This window comes from Mytilus trossulus, chromosome 4, assembly GCF_036588685.1.
Source record: "Mytilus trossulus isolate FHL-02 chromosome 4, PNRI_Mtr1.1.1.hap1, whole genome shotgun sequence".
Lineage (NCBI taxonomy): Eukaryota > Metazoa > Mollusca > Bivalvia > Mytilida > Mytilidae > Mytilus > Mytilus trossulus.
This window is the reverse complement of record NC_086376.1, coordinates 94,646,754-94,661,095: the sequence shown is the minus strand read 5'-3', so window position 1 is coordinate 94,661,095 and position 14,342 is coordinate 94,646,754. Positions and strand designations below refer to the sequence as shown.

The following is a 14,342-nucleotide window of genomic DNA, read 5'->3' as shown; positions in this document are numbered from 1 at the left end:
GTTGGTAATACAGCAGTCCCCATCGGCATAACTACGCTTCCATTAGTAATGCAGGGGTATCCCACTACGTGTATTGGTTAACACTGTCTTCACAATCTTGGACATGGTAATTAATAAAAAAAAACTACCCACATACAATGGACCTGGTATCAATCAAACAATTCAATTCTATGTCAAAAACATTGACAATTACATATAAACTATCAGAATATATTTATCTGACTGAATTTCTCAAAATTATTGGACTCTCCTATAAATCATAATTAGTCTCAGCTGAAACTTGGTACTCAGTTTCAGTTACTAATAGTTTCCCCGACCAGTCATTTGGTCTACCACTTTTTTTCTTGGAATTAAAAATTGTTATTTCTGTTATATTGAATTTTTGAAAGACGACCTGAAATGTCATCAAATTGTTCAGACAAATAAATTTCCCTATCTAAATCAGAATTATTATATATTTATTTACAGTATTTACGTCTGTTGTTTTGGAAGGCTTCATATTCAAGAGCTACTTGAATTGCGTTGTCAATACTTTTTGCTTTGGCCTGGAAAATGGCCCATTCCATGTCAGCATCATTTAGGGAATCAATAAAACAATCACGTGCTAAGATTTCCTTAACCTCCATTGGAGCTGATGGATACGCTAATCTTACTAGACGTTTTATGTCTTGGCCTAAAACAGGTATTTGTTCCGTGCGACCGCGTATTTTATTTTTCATTTGCGCCCTGTACAATTCTGCTTGGTTTTCTGGTTGAAAACGTGACGCTAAAGCGGCAGTCAGTTGTACAAAATTGGTCCGCATCTCTGGTCTTAAATTGGTTAAAATACTTTGGGCGGTACCTCTTAAGCTAGTAGCTAATTCTAAAGCTTTCTCTAGGTCAGACCATTTATTAATTGCTGCAATTAATTCAAACTGAACTAAATAGTCTTCCCAATTAGTCTCTCCGTCATAAAGCACTGGTTTCTTTTTGTAAAATTTTGTATTTTGTAAGTTTATATCATAATCATGGTCAAAAATTGGTTTATTGCTAATGCCAGAATAATTTAAATTATTGGTCATTTCATCAGTACAGTGTTCATGGTCGGTCCTGTTAACCCCAACTCTGAATCGTCCGCGGGACGTCAAAGGTAATGCTTGGTACGTTGCCCCCATATTATGGAGAACGCCCCGGTCCAAAGTCCTAGGTAAATCTCCCGAATCCCATCTGGATTCACAAGACGTTGCGCCTCGTCTTGTATTCCCGGAGTCTCCCTCAGCAGAACCCTTTGCCTCTGCAGTAACCTCTGCCCCGGCATAACCCTCTACTATAGCAGTACCCTCTGCTATAGTAGAACCCTCTGCTTTCTGACTCCAAAACCCATACCTAGACCTGGCAGCATGGTTATAAAGAGTGCTTGACTCTTCACCAAGATTCTGTTTTACCGGCCACGTCGCATTTGGTTCCAAATGCACAACCGTTGCCCTATTTGAAACTTCCTTATTTTTCGCTTGGTCAATGGCCACTTTCGTTGATGGTGATAGACCTCCTGACAATGGCCTTTTGTCAGTATGGTGTATACCATCCTTTTCGTATCTATCTGTATTCTCTTGTGAGGGCCATTGATCTTGGTTCACTCTTATGCTTATCTCTCCGGTCGGCGTCAGATCATGGAAAGTTTCACAGGACCGAGATCGGGGGAGTACTGGTCTACCCTGGGCAGTTAACCTAGGTGTTTCAAATCTATTTTCCGCGCTATCCATTTTACTTATTTTATTTATGCCTTATCTTAAAATTTTATTCAACTTATTGTAAGAATATAAAAATGTAGGTACGTGCCTCCGCTGCCACCACTGTAACGATAACCGAGCGGTCAGGCTTTGGTGTTAACTATAAATATTGGAACCCTTAGTGTGTTGCTATAAGACTGGAATATGAACTAAATTTATAACTGGAGACTCTTCTTTGGTAACGTGGCTCTCTGGTATCGTGGTATTCGGGTAGATCTACAGTTGGTTCTGTATAGGTTTTGTGGTACGTTGTGGTATTCTGATAGATCTTAGTTTGGTTCCGTTTAGGTTTTTGTAAGAATAACAGACTCGTCGAATAAAAATCAACTTGTATTTATGTGCAATAAATATCAGCAATTCGTACACATAATAAATAACTTAAGTAACAGTATTCTAGTTTAACAAATAAATACCTTACTTTATTAGAATATCGTAAAGAAAATGGATAGCGGAACTATAATACATAAATACCTAGAAAGTTTACGAACAAGATAGTTTGGTAATCGGCAAATTGTAACGGAAATTCAATGTCAAAAGATAACGTTTCTCTCGAGAAGTAATTCTCTAAATACAACTTGTTATGGAACTAACAAGCCAACATTCTACGGAAAAAGTCTGGTTATTACTTAATCGCTTGGAATTAGCGTGTGTCACTTGCCCAGGGTAAAGTCGTACTGAAGCCTTTTTGGCTTACTCCACTGTATTTATACTATGGTAAAATATTACCTAAATGGTTTACCATTTACCAGTGGTGAGAAATACCTAAACTACCAAAACCGGAATTGGTAATTACCAAAATAATGTTCGGAACGATTGGTAAACGTTTGTGTACTTCATTTGATATGAACAATCGAGGGGAGTTCCGAATATAAATTCAAAACATTGACGTTAAGAATAATAAAAAGTTAACAATGTTTACACAAAGTTGTACAATAAATATAAAATAAAAAACAGTCAATAAACGGTAAGGTTTTAACAACATCATCACACAATTTTAGGGAAAACAAGTTCCATTTCAAAGAACCCCCATTTTGTTACAGTATGTCTATAAGCTGATAGACAACACACTGTCAGCCTTTCAGAAGACGCGTTATCTTCAAAATTAAACTATCATACATGTAATATAGAGAAAATATGGAGATATTTCAGTAGAAGAGTCAGTAGGATTCTGAGAAACGCTCTCAATGTTGTGTCATGCCGTTTTTTTAGCAGCAGCGAAAACACAAATTGGTAGAGATGATGTACAGACGAAGTCTTTCTGGTATTTTATCGACAATATGTATTATAAATATCAAAATAACATTTTATAAATTTGAACTTCACGTGAACTTAATCTTAATATATTTCTATGTCTACATCTGTTGGAATGATCTGCAGTCTTTTTTCGTACAGATACAATGTCTTAGTTTCACTCAATTGCGGATCCAGAATCTTTTGTAAGAAAGGGGACATTGACTGACCTGAGTCATTTCATATATAATCCCCTATTTTGTCCCACTTAAGGGAAAGGCCGGGTTAGGGTTTTAAAGCAAACTGTGGTGAGTTACTTTTGTAGACTTTCCTGTATCAATAAGGTTTGTGAGATTTCATCAGTACATTGTTGTCAAATGATGAACGTCTGTATTGATGAAACACATTTGCATCTCAAATAAAAATTAATGCCCTTGAAAAAAACGCCATATAAACACAATTCCAATAAAATTAAATGTGCTCTTCTTCGCAAAGTGTTGCGCATTTTTTATAGTATTAAACCAGAACCGATCAAAAAATTGAGAGTTTTGCCTCTTAGAAAGCATAAATTACATGAAAAAATGCTCTGTAATCGTTCTTAAACAGGTTTTAAATCAACAATATCTCGATCGAAATGTCAACGAGTTTCAAGTAAAAGTTATGTCCTTGGAAATCTAAAGAATATGTAAAATGACCTTGAAAGTGGTCTTTATATTAAAGGAAAGACTCGGCGATTCATCCCTTCAATTTTACGGATCTTATCACATTGTTTGACAGGGGTACAAATGCAATTTATGTAAATTATGATCTTCGTGTCACTGATGAATGAATGAATGAATTCTTTATTTGCAAAGCAGTAGTTACATGCTATAGCAACACAAACATATTTACATTGTGACACACAATAAACAACAGAGAACAATTTCATAAGATAGTACAATAGAAAAATGATCAACTTATTAAATGTGATCTAATCTGCCAGGCAGATTTCAAATAATTACATAATTTTCCAACTAAAGATCTAGATTTGGTTTGATACAAATACATAAGTTTAGTCACATTTGGCCATGAACAGTAATAATTTGGTAAAAACTGCAGTCGTACATGCCTATACGCAGGACACACTAGAGTAAAATGGTACTCATCTTCAACACTTTTCATATTACAGCAAGTACATAATCTGTTTTCTCTTAGTATATTTGTATAACGGCCTATCTCAACATTTAACTTCATAGTACCACTACGTAGCTTTGTGAAAAAATGTGAATTATAGTTATAATCTACGTAATCTTCAAAACAAAAATCTAATTTTAAAATTCTGTACATAGTAAGTTTCTCACAATCCTGCATAGATGCAGACCAGCTTTGAATATATTGATCTTTTAATCTAGTTTTTATTACATCTAATGATATATTCATACCAGACTGCTGGTACCATACAAAGTTTAAACCAATACTAAACAATAGGTCACGAACATTAGAAACCCAATTAGTTTTACCAGTATTTGCATCTCTGAGTAACAATATATAGATATCATACACAATAAGTGGTTTATGAGTTACAATTTTTAACCAGTATTTTAAAACTTTTTGTTTTCTTATTACATACATTGGCAAACGCCCTAGTTCGCCATATAAAAATACATTTGGCGTACTTTTACCCAGTTTCAAAATAGATCGACAAAAACGGTTATGAATAATTTCAACATCATTTCCACGATGGAAACCCCAAATTTCCGAGGCATAATTTATCACAGACGCAACCATACTATCGAACAAATCGCATTTCTTTTTCTTCGTCAAGTATAAACCATTTGTAGAAATATTCAGAGCTGCCATGAGTCTTGTGTATACGAAACGCGCGTCTGGCGAATTAAATTATAATCCTGGTAGCTTATTATGAATTATTTGAAGAAAATAAATTTAATCAAAAATATCATAAAAAAAATCCACTGGATCTGTCTACACAATATTTTGTAATGTAACTTGCAAAACCCAGAATGTTGTATACATTGTTTAGTGTCGATGTGGCTAAGCAATTGGTGCTGTAGTGTATCAAAGGTGTGAGTTCGAGTCCCGCTGAGTGACGAACAAAAAATTTGTCAGTAAAAAATCTAACACTGTTTGGAGTAATTTTCAGACTTATATAAATATTTGTATTAACCATGTATCTCTATCAGGACCAGGAGTTGTCTCCCATAGACCTAGTACTATAAAGAATTATGTAATTTCTCCAGGTCACAGTGGCACCCATAACAACTATGTTTTGTCAATAACTTGGTTTATATCAGGTTAATTAGTGTAAATGTGTATTCATGTGTTGTTTTTGTTTTTTTGTTTTTTTTGTTGTCTAAATGTACTTTAATCATTCTAATCATTTCCTGTGCTTTATTTCATTTGATTGTATAGCTCAAATTTTGGGCACCATGATTGGTTAATAAAAAATTATCTTATCGTATCTTATATATCACCCTGAGATCCAGTGGGCATATATATTGTATGGTTTGTCACTTGTTTAGACTTGTTTGTATGATATACTTATTTCTAGTGACTGTATAATGAAATGAAATGAATCATGATCCCATATGATATATAAAAATTGTTGAGTTAGATTGCTGACATATGAAAAATATATTTTGTATAATAATAATATAACATCTACACACGCTTAAAAAACACGTATCTCGTGTCTATCTCTAGATTAGCCTTCCGTGACAAGGTAACACTACGACTATTGAAGTTATATTTTTATATAGCGGATGTGGTCGAGTGGTCTAGAGCGCTGGAGATGAGGCTAAGCGATTGGTGCTGTAGTGTATCAAAGGTGTGAGTTCGAATCCCGCTGATGGACGAACAAAAAATTTGTCAGTATAAAATCTAACGCTAACACTGTTTGGAGTAACTTTCAGACTAATACATATTTATATAAGCAATCAATTGCATAAGCTTCCAAAACGGCTGATATTATCATATTCAATAGAAAGAGTACAGCTAGTCGAACAACAGTCCACATAAAACTACAGAATACGTAGCACGAACCCTTTCGCAAACGTGGTGAACTCAGATGCTTACAGGAGGAAGTACTTCCATTGCACTAGTTACATCTGTCGCGTACTGTACGTTGAAATCAGATGTTAATATCGATTATTAAGCACTATAAATACTGATACCTCGTGTGACTTGTTTTACCTTACGACTCCTCTTCCTCTAAAAATCATTGATGCATGTAAATATACTAACCCTAACAACTGACACCACCAAATGAAAAAAAAACAGCAGAAAAGAAACTGAAGAACTCTAATATAGATTTTATTTTAAACAAATCCATGTCTTACCATATTCAGTTCTCTTTTGCTAATGCTTTTGCCTTGTCGATTTTCATGTTTTCCCTTTCAATGATATCTTTTGATTTTTGTGTATATGTGTATCCTATGCGGCCTGTGAAAGTTGATGTCTTTAAGGATTGTTGGCAGATTCGGGGGAAAATGGTGGACCGAATTCGTGTAATCAACTCCTACAACAGTTTTCAACCCATACCATGAAATTTAACACGATAACTGCACATCTATTTCATATGTGCAACAGTTATCATGTAATTTTTTTCTTGTTTTTCTAGACTTATGAACCTTGTCGTTCTTTAAATATTCAAATGTTCAATCTGTGATCTTTCATTTTCTATTAATGATTTACGATGGCTAGTGAATCATTAATCTTCTTCAATAAAATAAATTGATCCTTTGTATAGTTTTTCTCGCACAGATTTATATTTGTATCGGTTTCAGCGTAATACCTTTTTCAAACAATTCCATTAGTCAACAGCCTTAAGTATATATTCGTAATTTAAACGGCTCGTAAAACATATTATGTTCAATTTTATTAATTTTGAAGATTGCACACAAACCCTACGGAAGTACTATAACTGTTATTAGAAAATAATACCAATCTCTGTCATTTACCGCATCATATATCAGACTTATTTTGAAGTAAAACCTGATTAACAAAAATAATTATCTCTAAAACTTTTTTGTTGTCCGCCGCAGCGGCTCTTTTCACAAAAAAAATCCTAAGAGTGAAATTACCCGTAAGTCAAACATACTTCAGTATAACATCAATTTTAAACGGAATATTTTTTGGTGAAAACTTGTTTCTATTGTATGTCTTATTAAAGAAGTTTGTTTTTAAATCTGTTGGTTCTGTAATCAAATTAATCAAATTCACTACAACAATTATTCGTGTTGTATTTCATTATTAAATGTAATATGGAAACTTTTACTATATACTTATTTTCAAATTGTATTATATTCTTTCCTAATATTGTCACGGAGCTTGATATATTTGGTTTGTGGTATTGTACAAACACGTATAACCGCCAATTACATAAGAGTTTTGCCTCTGAACGAATTGTCTCAAACTGGCTATCATTGTGTTTGGCTAGAATGCCTGAGTTGGAAAACAACTTAATTTTTATTGAATATTCATTATGGTATTTCAATGTTCAAATATTTATTATTTTCATTACTTTGTTCTTATTCACAAAGAGATATATTTTCTGTCAGGTATTCGTGAAAAGTATACATCAATCCATGACCAGTAGTTTAATCAGACAATTTTATTGATCGCCTTGTTGTTTGAAAAAGGTCATTGAGATGAATAAAATAATAGATAATTACTTTTAATCTACAATTTGAAACACTATCCAATATCGTCCATAATAAAACAAAACAAAGCCTCTCACAGAAATAACAATATCTCGTACTATTGTGATTATGCACGGTTCTATATAAATAGAACTTTATTTTAACCGACAATATAATTGAGACTTTGTAAGGTAAATTTGGATCAGTTTAAGTCTATGTCTGGCTTTACCATAGCTTACTGCAATCGAAGTCGTGCTTTACAAATTTAGTTTTTTGAAAGGTTCAGTTGACCTTTATCAAGTTTATATTTGACCAAAATTGTTGAAATATTGAATTCGTGTATCCTTATATCATGTTATACATTTATTTTTAGCTGGTCGTTGGTATAGTTTTATGGGCTATTTTTATATCATGTTGTACTTATATTTCTAGCTGGTCGTTTGGTATAGTTTTATGGGAGATTGTTATATCATATTATACTAATATTTCTAGCTGGTTGTTTGGTATAGTATTATGGGAGATTGTTATATTATGTTATACATTTATTTCTAGCTGGTCGTTTGGTATAGTTTAATGGTAGATTGTTATATCATGTTATACTCATATTTCTAGCTGGTCGTTTGGTATTGTTTTATGATAGATTGGTATATCATGTTATACTTATATTTCTAGCTTGTCGTTTGGTATAGTTTTATGGGCGATTTTTATATCATGTTGTACTTATATTTCTAGCTGGTCGTTTGGTATAGTTTTATGGGAGATTGTTATATCATATTATACTCATATTTCTAGCTGGTTGTTTGGTATAGTATTATGGGAGATTGTTACATCATGTTATAAATTTATTTCTAGTTTGTCGTTTGGTATAGTTTTATGGGCGATTTTTATATCATGTTGTACTTATATTTCTAGCTGGTCGTTTGGTATAGTTTTATGGGAGATTGTTATATAATATTATACTCATATTTCTAGCTAGTTGTTTGGTATAGTATTATGGGAGATTGTTATATTATGTTATACATTTATTTCTAGCTGGTCGTTTGGTATAGTTTAATGGTAGATTGTTATATCATGTTATACTCATATTTCTAGCTGGTCGTTTGGTATTGTTTTATGATAGATTGGTATATCATGTTATACTTATATTTCTAGCTTGTCGTTTGGTATAGTTTAATTATAGATTGGTTTATCATGTTATACTTATATTTCTTGCTGGTGGTTTGGTATTGTTTTATGGGAGATTGTAATTTCATGTTATACATTTATTTCTAGCGGGTCGTTTGGTATAGTTTTATGGAAGATTGTTATATCATGTTATACATTTATTTCTAGCTGGTCGTTTGGTATAGTTTTATGGAAGATTGTTATATCATGTTATACATTTATTTCTAGCTGGTCGTATGGTATAGTTTTATGGTAGATTGTTATATCATGTTATACATTTATTTCTAGCTGGTCGTATGGTATTGTTTTATGGGAGATTGTTATATCATGTTATACATTTATTTCTAGCTGGTCGTTTGGTATTGTTTTATGGGAGATTGTTACTTTAGGAGGAAGTCCCTATCCAGGAATTCCAAACAAAGACTTGTTTAAATTGCTCAAAGAGGGATATCGTATGGAAAAACCAGAAAACTGCAGTTTGGAAGTGTAAGTATTATGGGAAAGTAATTATGTTTGTTTTAATCTGCATAATGTCTTTGATAGACTTATATGAACCATAAATACAACTTTAACAGAAACCCACTTAAAACTATACATGCAAATATCGAGTTAAGAGAATCTCAACCAAAAATTCAAACTTCCCGATATTGATCGCAAGGACAAATCAATCTATCATGAATATTATAGATGTGGTATGCTAAATGCAATGCGATGGGAAACGACTTCAGGCTGGTATCTTTAGGAGGAGCGATTTTTGACACCTATTGTGAGATATAATGGAATAAATTGCACGTATATGGAAACTAACCCCTATACAACCAACTAAATAACAATTCACCTAACTTTGTTCCAGTCTGTTTTGACAGAGGGAGATATGGCTTCGTTTCCAAATATAGGACCAAGTAGCATAAACAATACGAAGACATAGAAATGAAGCAATTAGTTATTTCAAAACTACTAAAAAGTTAAATCACAAAAATACTAAACTCGAGGAAAATTCGAAAACGGAAAGTCCCTATTCCAATGACAAAATCAATGATAAAACACATTAAACGAATAGACAAGAACTGTGATATTCCTGACAAAAACTTTGACCAAATGTTTGTTGTTTAACCAACATAAAAATGGACGAGCGGCATACTGTTTCCCATGTACATACATATCTTGATATGTCCTATTTGACTATATAATAAGACTGAAAACATGAATATTGTTCTATTAAAGCATTTCTACAAGTGGTATACAAATTCCCAAACAACGTATGAAATAAAACGAGACGAAGTGCAATGGCCTCATCACCAATATTGTAAACCATCACTCACAGAATTAAGAACGAATAAGAAGTGATCTGATTGCAGACAAAACCATATATAAACTTTACGGTTTAAATATATAAAGATTACTATAAATCGCCTTCGTTAAAGAAAAAACAATAACTATTTTTGCTAATCCACAAGAGCTTTAAAGAATTACGATATTTTCTGTCGACTTGATAGAAAAACTTTAACGTATTTGCAAATATCAGCTAAAACATAAGTCAAACCCAATTATATAAAAGGAAATAACAATAGGAAATGAAATCTGTGACGAAAGCTTATAAAAACTGAGACTGAGAATTAGAAAAGGCGTTTAATTTCTAAACCTATTACTTAGTGTATTGTAATCTATGACTTAGTGTATTATATTTCATCATTCCAGATACCAATTAATGTTGTCTGTGTGGCATCCTAATCCGTACTGCAGACCCTCATTTACAGAATTAAGGAAGAAGTTAGAAGCGATGTTGGAACAGACGAAACCATATATAAATTTGTCTGTGGCTGTTTCTAAAGATTACTATGAATTGTCTTCTATTAGGTAAATAATGAATGTTTATTTGATCCGTACATTGGTATATTCTATTTACTATAACAATACGAGACTTTAGTGATATATCCTATTCATCTTTTATCAACATTTCACTGGACTGATTGTCGTCGTCAGATGGTTTGGTTTTGTGTTTAGGCGGCGTTAAGCTAACACCAATTAATATATCACTGCTCTCAAAGTTAATACATTTGATATGTAATAAGTAAATATCTGTTTTAGCGTACACTGATCAAACTGTTGCGACTTCGAAAGCAATTTCTTTCTGCTTAAAGTACAAAATCTTCTTACGGTGACAATTACTTATGTAATGATTTAACCGACATACAATTTTGTAGAGTAATTTCATATCAACATAACAATACTATTTAAATGATGTTTTAATCTTGAATTTAAAAAAAAAATCTGGTTATTTTACTTCCTTAATTAGTTATTAAAAGCAATGTTGGAACAGACAAAAACATACATAAATTTGTCTGTGGCTGTTTCTAAAGATTACTATGAATTGTCTTCCATCAGGTAAATAATGAATGTTTATTTGATCCGTGTATTGGTATATTCTATTTACTATTAGATGCTTATGTGATTATTCTATTCATATTTATAAACATAGCACCGCACTGATTGTCACGATATAGCTTTTTTGTGCTGAGGTGGTGTTTTAGCTCACACCAATCAATATATCACTGCTCTCAAAGTAAATATTAAATGTGTAATAAGTAAATATCTGTAAAATGCAATTTCTTTCTGCTTAAAGAACAAAATTACTTTACGATGACAATTACTTATGTAATGACTCCACCGACATACAATTTTGCAGAGTTATTCCATATCGACATAACAATACTATTTTGAGGATGTTCTAATCTTGAATTTAAAAAAAAACGCTGGTTATATTACTTCCGAATTCTAAATTCGTCATTAAGGTAATGCAAATTGTTTTTGCATGATGCATGCCTAACATTATTGGTTTGATTGACATTAACAGCAGAACGATTTTGTTCCATTCAAAATGAGGCTTCCTTAGTAAAATTACTCTTGTAATTTGGAGACAAAAGTGGTTCAAGTCTATCATATGTTCCCTTTTCTGCGTTGAGACATATATTTATAGCGGTATGATAAGGGAAAAGCTTTATTGAAGCCTCAATATGTAGAAATGACAACCGATGTTGATTTGAGCGTCACTGATTAGTCTTTTGTCCGGCGTAATAAAATTTTAATCCTGGTATCTATGATGAGTTTATTTTCTATATTACAGTGACCATTCTGACAGAGGATCATTAGATACAACCGAACATACAACTTATGTTGAAATGTCAGCAACAGACAGTATACTAACATACGAGACACCACTAAATGGATAAACTAATAAAATAATAACATTCGCCTGCTTCAAATGGCAGCGGTAAATTGATCAATATAAAAAACGTATTGGTGTAAAATTGAAAATGTTGTATGGCCTGGTGAACGATAAAACATATTTTTAAACTGACATTTTCGAGGAATAGTTTGAATTCAATAAAACATTGAAAGTACCCAATGTATAAACCATAAAACAGAATAAGTGAAACTATAATTGTAATATCGTTAATCTGGCTAAAGGTACACTCACAGTTGAATGTTGTGTAATAAAGAGACAAGAACCATGACAATCTGTAGTTTGTTATATTTTGTTTGTAACCCTAACAAAGTCAAACATTTATGGTCCATAATATTTCTAGAATACAGATCTTAGATTCATGAAAACTCAGATATTTGTAAAAAGTGCAATGTTAATATTGTAACAACATATTATCACATATTTTGTACTGATATGTACGTTTTTGCATGGCCAATAATAGCCGGAAGTCAAGGCTGGTTATCAGCCCTCGGGGCCAATATCGATATCAGCCCTCGAAATCCATATCAAGCCCCCGAGTTTAACTTCCGGTAACCTGTCAATCAAAGACTATTTGTAAACAAGTTGAACACAATGAAAAGAAATTTAGAAAGTTACGAATTAGTAAAAATTAACAGTGAAAATCACAAAAGTACCCGTAAAATTTTGACATCATAAAGAATTTAGAAAATATATGACGCCACACTGGAATGAGTAGCGATATTAGATTCTTCCTAAGCATTTTTTAACATTTGAAATGTAACACCTTAAAGTCGTTTAATATTTGCAATTCTTAGAATTAATATATTTATTGTAAATTATTTCTGAAACTTTTCACAAAACGTTGTTTACCTACTGTGATACGAACTTTCAACTCACAGTGATACATTTTTAATTTTTTTTTTGGTTAAATGTTTTTTTGATTTTTGATGAAATATCAAACATAATTTGGTGTAAGCTTTTTATTTTCTCTTGCTTGAAAATATGTGATAAATAGATTATTACATGGCATTTTCCATATGGTCCATGGTATCAGCCCACGACCCATATCAAGCCCTCGGGCTAAAGCCCTCTGGCTTGATATGGGAGTCTAGGGCTGATACCAGGGCCATATGGAAAATGCCATGTAATAATCTATAAATATGTCTATGAATGACCGAGTTTTACCATCAATCATAGTAGCAGCATGAGATTAAGACACTATACTGTTGGTGAGCTGCACTTTTGTTTTGTTTTACACTATAACTGGTTTTGCAGAATTTAACATTTGATAATTGATTTCATTGGAATTAAATAACGGATATTATTACATTAGTTGCAATAAATTACATTTATTTCCCAGTTGAATAAAAACCGATAATTTCACATTTCACATGTGAAATTATCGTGGTAATTTCACTCTCTGACGTCATACAACAATAGACGTTGTCAAGACGTCGATAACGTCGGATCAAAACAAATTGTGAATGCGTAGGAAAATAATATAGTTCCTTACATTTTCTGCATTAATGTCATAAAAAAAGCCATTAGCCAATGTAATAAAAAGTATAACTAATCGCCGTATTTGAATACCAAAAATAAGACAACGCGTGACCGAACGGCGCGTGGATTAAACGAGTACACAACGTACTTCAAACCATACATAGCATATAGCGAATTATGCATTATCTGTATACACAACGTACTTCAAACCATACATAGCATATAGCGAAGTATGCATTATCTGTATACACAACGTACTTCAAACCATACATAGCATATAGCGAAGTATGCATTATATGTATACACAACGTACTTCAAACCATACATAGCATATAGCGAATTATGCATTATCTGTATACACAACGTACTTCAAACCATACATAGCATATAGCGAATTATGCATTATCTGTATACACAACGTACTTCAAACCATACATAGCATATAGTGAATTATGCATTATCTGTATACACAACGTACTTCAAACCAAGCATAGCATATAGTGAATTATGCATTATCTGTAGACACAACGTACTTCAAACCATACATAGCATATAGTGAATTATGCATTATCTGTAGACACAACGTACTTCAAACCATACATAGCATATAGTGAATTATGCATTATCTGTAGACACAACGTACTTCAAACCATACATAGCATATAGTGAATTATGCATTATCTGTAGACACAACGTACTTCAAACCATTCATAGCATATAGTGAATTATGCATTATCTGTAGACACAACGTACTTCAAACCATACATAGCATATAGCGAGTTATGCATTATCTGTAGACACAACGTACTTCAAACC

At 32.5% G+C, this 14,342-nt stretch overlaps 1 protein-coding gene across 1 annotated transcript in view; it reads left to right on the top strand.

Annotated features, from left to right (window-relative positions):
• Positions 1 to 12,290, top strand: part of LOC134716922 (angiopoietin-1 receptor-like) — a 116,597-nt gene extending 104,307 nt beyond the window's left edge. The window contains exons 17-19 of the mRNA XM_063579941.1: positions 9,149 to 9,286; positions 10,499 to 10,657; positions 11,925 to 12,290. Of these exons, the coding sequence (XP_063436011.1) occupies positions 9,149 to 9,286; positions 10,499 to 10,657; positions 11,925 to 12,030 (403 nt within the window). The 3' untranslated portion in view covers positions 12,031 to 12,290. The remainder of the gene's footprint in view (positions 1 to 9,148; positions 9,287 to 10,498; positions 10,658 to 11,924) is intronic.
• Positions 12,291 to 14,342: the final 2,052 nt, after the last annotated feature.